General features: G+C 35.1%; 2 protein-coding genes across 2 annotated transcripts in view; both read left to right on the top strand.

Annotated features, from left to right (window-relative positions):
• Positions 1-6104, top strand: part of LOC107706109 (EGF-containing fibulin-like extracellular matrix protein 1) — a 23863-nt gene that overhangs the window by 13024 nt on the left and 4735 nt on the right. Inside the window, exon 5 of the mRNA XM_016509692.1 lies at positions 5558-5677. Within this exon, the coding sequence (XP_016365178.1) occupies positions 5558-5677 (120 nt within the window). The remainder of the gene's footprint in view (positions 1-5557; positions 5678-6104) is intronic.
• The window catches only part of LOC107706117 (serum response factor-like), a 29707-nt gene continuing 27112 nt past the window's right edge, over positions 3510-6104 (top strand). The window contains exon 1 of the mRNA XM_016509701.1: positions 3510-3520. The gene's annotated coding sequence lies outside the window, so the exon portion shown is untranslated. The remainder of the gene's footprint in view (positions 3521-6104) is intronic.

Here is a 6104-nt window from a genome sequence, read left to right as displayed (position 1 = left end):
ATCATGCTGGAAGCAAAATCTGATAGGTAGCACTTTTCGCTATCGAATTATGCTACCCTCTGTTTTAATGGGAGGTAGCAAAATCTGACAGTGTAGCACAAATCGTCAGAACACCGACAAGGCTTTTAAGCAGATGCAAATAATGTACTTTTGAGTAGAGAATAAGTGCTGTGTCCCGTGAGAGTAACTCTACCGCTGAGCTAACACTGATGTGAATGCATGTGGCGTTGTACATTATATTGAGACGGAGGGAGGCACCAGAACTGTAACTGATAGAATGTGTGCTGTAGCACGATACAACGATATTTCTTCAAAAGCAGATCGTGGAGACATTTTTATCGTCCACGATCAAAAATCGTCATATCGCACACCCCTAACTACCAAGTATAATCAATCTCACACACACAAACAAGCACAACGAAATCACTTCACACTATTAAGCGGCTGTGTTATGAACATGCAAAACTGTATCGCACGCGTGCTACAGTGGTAAATTTATTCATCGCACAGACCAGTTTTTTCATAGCACGTGCGACATACAGTATATGTATACTGTACAGCCCTGGATCAAATTTGATTTTCACGTAAATTTGATTGCGTGTTTGGTTAATTGGTACAAAACCGCATACTTATAGACTATAGATGTACAGAATGCCAAAATAGTAGTATGTCAAAATCCTTAGTATTCATGAAACAGTATTTTCAAAATAACCTAGATGGTTTACTACTTCCGCCAAGATTTTTGATGGCACATCTGATGGACACTCTTCTATCCCATAAGGCCATGGGAGAATAATTATGAATGCTGATTCGTACACACTATTCACAAGAATGAGTGGAATGCGAAGTTTAGTTTGTGTGTAGATGATACACTCAACATTTTGTGGCCTACAGTTCCTTAGTAGCGAAAATGTAAATGAGCTTTTTAGCTTACAGCTTTTAGGCTTCCAGCACCTAAAATATTAGCGATATAAATGTTGTTGGAAAAATATTAATTTTGTCTACAGTTAATACTGAGAGGCCATGTTTAAGATACTGGACGGAAGATGATCTCTCTGTGCAGAATGGGAAGGGAACCCCTTGGGAAGTTATTATGTCATTCTTTGGGAAGTCGTTGTGTCTGTTCAGAGGATGCAGTGCCAGAAATCTGCTTCCTCTGGGTCTGTCTTCTTCTATCTGGTGAATAAAACAATTTGTGTGTGTGTGCTAATGGTGCTAATTCTTTCCCAACGTGATAGAGGGCTCAGTCATGTTACAGCACGCAGAATCCCTGTGCTAGAAGCAAACAATTTAGATTGCATAAACCATTCACGATGAGACTGAAAGACAAGAATTGCAAAGACATGCCAACTAACATGTCATCCAACAAGAATAATACATTTGTTTCCCAATCTTAAATCATTTTATTAGATACTACGAGCACTCATTTGCACTGATTACGTTTGCTGTAATACTTGATAACGGATTCCACTGCTGCTAAAAGGCTCAGGAAAGATCCGTGTCTATTTTAATACTAGGTCAAGTTGGGTTTTACTGGTTAGCATTGGTTTGGTTTTGGTCTTGCTGGTGAATCATAACATTAAGGAGCAAAACATAGCTGCTGCAGCTTTAATACCAGTTTCATGTTTCCATTTAAATGTCATTCAGTTTAACCATCAAAATGTAATAATATATATATGAGTTCATGTGAGTGTACATGTCTTAGTAATTATTTTCACATACGGTTTTATAAATAGATAGTAAAAACTATTTTTACACATAAAGAATTATTAATTCTTAAATTTTGTGGGTCGCACCACATGACATTTTACAATCTGAACTGACCTTTCCAACAAGAATAATACATTTGTTTCCCAATCTTAAATCATTTTATTAGATACTACGAGCACTCATTTGCACTGATTACGTTTGCTGTAATACTTGATAACGGATTCCACTGCTGCTAAAAGGCTCAGGAAAGATCCGTGTCTATTTTAATACTAGGTCAAGTTGGGTTTTACTGGTTAGCATTGGTTTGGTTTTGGTCTTGCTGGTGAATCATAACATTAAGGAGCAAAACATAGCTGCTGCAGCTTTAATACCAGTTTCATGTTTCCATTTAAATGTCATTCAGTTTAACCATCAAAATGTAATAATATATATATGAGTTCATGTGAGTGTACATGTCTTAGTAATTATTTTCACATACGCTTTTATAAATAGATAGTAAAAACTATTTTTACACATAAAGAATGATTAATTCTTAAATTTTGGGGGTCGCACCACATGACATTTTACAATCTGAACTGACCTTGCCTCATATAATTTCCTATTTTATGTTTTTTTTTTCTGCGTGTGTATGTCGGTCGCACCACATAACTCTTTATTCAGTCGCTAAAGTTTTCCAAACTGAAGCAGTTTTTTTTTTCTCATGAGAAATAAATAAAATAAAAAATATATTAATTTTATTCATTATTCATTTAAGATTTTTTTGTTTTTGTCTTGGAAAAAGAAACTTGCCACTAACTATATTTAATGCATATAACACTAATATTATGAATTTTTGGCAAGTTGCACCACATGACATTTAACCACCTGAACACTGTCAAAAAGGTCTTATGATATTTTAAAATACTTATTGACCTTGTCCTCTCTTTGATAGCTTGTGCACACTGGATGCACCACATGACTTTTTAAAAAATGTTAATAAGCATTAAAGCAGTTTTGTTAAAAATTAAAATCAATCAATCAATCAATAAATAAAATATATTGTATTAATATATAATTTAAGAATTTCATATATATAATTATTATTTTAATCATCATCGTCATCATCATTATTATTAAATAAATTGTAAAAAATAATGCCATTAACCTCACAATTTTTTTGTTTAATCAAAAGTACTCATCATGCATCAACCTGGTATCCATAAACTTTGTCTCCAGGCAAACAAGTGTGTAGTGCAAACCATTGTATTTTGATTTAAGCCATTGTTGTGTGCAATATTCTTCAGACATTCAGTAAATGGACTGTTGGTCGGTTCGCGCACATGCTCTTGGAGACTAACCTTGGGTCAAATGGCCCTTCAGCGACTATGCTTTCAGTTATCATACAGCTACCAGAGTTTATGTGGTTTTGTTTGAGGAAGTATGGGTCAGGACATGTATCTCTCAGCCCATTAAAATGAGTCAACAATTAGCTCGGGCCTCTTCCCGCAAAAGAGAGTCAGCCTTCCTGCAATGTTTACATATTTTCGGCCAGTCTCTTTCAGAAGTGCCTTGGCAGTGTTTCCTCTGGAATCTAACACCAGTTTGCTGGAATCAAATCACGGTCATGTGGGTGATCACAGACTCCAGGTGTGTCTCTCTCAAAGAGGTGCGCAAGAAAAAAAGCATCTGAACTATTGCGCGTGAGGCCTTGCCTCATTTTTTCCGGCCAGATTGGCTATCAGCAGCGCTGAACCCCCTGAAAGGGCCCAAACGCTGGTCAGCAAAGCTTTGGAAACACTCGGCAAGAGGCCTCCCGGGGGTCTTCGGATCTGTGCGTTGACATTATTCTCCCATTAATACCTCAAATAGGTCACTTAGGAGCCTAGGACGAATCTGCCTTGTTTGGATGAGGAGGTTTTGCACTTGCACATCCAATAGTCTGTATATGAATCACAGAAAACTGGCTTATTCTTAAGCCTTTGTATACAGTTACTTGACCAAACCTGGCAGATAAGCGCAGACCACCCACGATGGCCCGCACAGCGTGAAAGGACACTTTCTGTGCTCCAGAACGAAGCTGGAAAGCTCGCCAGACATACCAAAGAATGATTAGGAGTGCAGAAACGATGTGTGTTTTGGATATCCTACATGCTGTTTTAAATAAGTGCCATTATTAGTGTTATATTTAAGGGACTGAATGAAATGGGCAATTGGCAATGTCCAGTTATTTTGTTTATTACTCCTTTTACACTTTGTTAATGTATTTTAAAAAGTATAACCTTTGAGGTTTTTGAAAGTACATAATATAATTTGAATATTCCTGGATATTTTAAACATAGTATCAAATTTCATCAACAATAATTTTGATGTGTATGTAAACAAATAAAGTATTGACAGCTAACATCTACAAAAAGTTAATCATAATCAAACAGTATTTCAAGGCGATAATGGTACAATGTTTGTTTTGTTTTTTTGCCATGTGTGTGGATATTATGCTGATTATAAAAATATCCTAATGGGCCTTGGACAAATGAGCATTGTTATATAATTCATAAATAAAATATATATATAGGTATTATGATATAAAGTAAACTCTCTACAAGGTTTTTTTTTTTTTTTTTTTTTACACTTTGTTAATGTATTTTAAAAAGTATAACCTTTGAGGTTTTTGAAAGTACATAATATAATTTGAATATTCCTGGATATTTTAAACATAGTATCAAATTTCATCAACAATAATTTTGATGTGTATGTAAACAAATAAAGTATTGACAGCTAACATCTACAAAAAGTTAATCATAATCAAACAGTATTTCAAGGCGATAATGGTACAATGTTTGTTTTGTTTTTTTGCCATGTGTGTGGATATTATGCTGATTATAAAAATATCCTAATGGGCCTTGGACAAATTAGCATTGTTATATAATTCATAAATAAAATATATATATATAGGTATTATGATATAAAGTAAACTCTATGAAGGTTTGTTTTGATTACTTCTAGTAACATGCATATTGCATGCTTTCCAATGGCAGGCTATTATCTTAGGAGGCTAATCTGTTAGCATGCTATCCTTAGGCAAACTGAAACAAAGAGAAACATTACACTTGATGTAGGTTTAATTATATAATGTGTATATTTGGTTATATAAAAGACATTAAGTGAGGTACTTTGATAGGCTATTTAAACCGACGTTGGCTATTTAAATGGTCTTTTACAAGCTACTTAGCTCTAAAAGTATTTGCACACTTAAGCCACTCTTAAAAACATCTCAATGTCTTTGCATTTGATGATTAAAAATATTAAATTAAGTGGCATTTGTTTAAAAGGAAGATACCAGGAGCACTTTTTCAATCAAAAAACAAAACAAAAACCTTACTACCAAGAGTTTACACCAAGAATGATAACTAGTCCAAACCAAAGGACGATAACTTTCTGATAACATTTAGTCATCTGCCACTTTAAATGCTCAAGCCCTTTAAAGTCAGTTGGATTCTGATTGGCTGTCAATGTTTATTGCTCATCAGCTGGAAATAAATTATTCTGAAAGTGACTTTAACAAGATTGTTCCTCATTGTTGTCATCATTGTGGCTTGGACTTTGCTGTTAGGATTAGAATATTATGGAAAATGTATAGTTATAGTCATCATCCCTGTTGTAAATGACTATTGATATACTGTTTTAGATGAGGACTTAAAGCATGTGGACACTTTCTGGTTGTCCTATGTTAGTATAGTGTAGAATAAAAATATGTAATTTTTATCTGTAGTAATCAAGATTAGGTCCACAAACATTAAATTGACAGGAACCACAGTAATGAGCAATACTATGTCATTCTGTGAGTTTCATTCTCATTCGTGTTTTCCAGATATCAACGAGTGTGAATTCTCAAACTACATCTGCCAGTTCCAATGCGTGAATCAGCCCGGCGGATACCAGTGCGTGTGTCCTGATGGATACCAGCTCCAAGGGACGCGGATGTGCCAAGGTACATTACAGTTTCTGCCAGGCTCCTGAAGTGGCTTCAGAAGATACTCATTGACCTTTTATATTGTATGGTGTAACAGACTGTTTCCTGTACATATGACATTAAACTCTTGAAACTTGAATCTTTTCCAACCTGTTAAAGGGACAGTTCACCCAAAAATGAAAATTCTGTCATTAATTACTCACCCTCATGTCGTTCCAAACCCGTAACACCTTCGTTCATCTTCGGAACACAAATTAAGATATTTTTGATGAAATCTGAGAGCTCTGACCCTGCATAGACAGCAATGTAATTACCACAATCAAGGTCCAGAAACGTAGCAAGGAGATTGTTAAAATAGTCCATGTGCCATCAGGGGTTCAACCATAATTATACGAAGCAACGAGAATACTTTTTGTGCGCAAAGAAAACTAAAATAACGACTTTA

The sequence above is a fragment of the Sinocyclocheilus rhinocerous genome, unplaced genomic scaffold (genome assembly GCF_001515625.1).
Source record: "Sinocyclocheilus rhinocerous isolate Xijiao unplaced genomic scaffold, SAMN03320098_v1.1 scaffold3004, whole genome shotgun sequence".
Taxonomy (NCBI): domain Eukaryota; kingdom Metazoa; phylum Chordata; class Actinopteri; order Cypriniformes; family Cyprinidae; genus Sinocyclocheilus; species Sinocyclocheilus rhinocerous.
The sequence above is the reverse complement of the archived record's forward strand: the minus strand, read 5'-3'. Positions and strand labels throughout refer to the sequence as shown.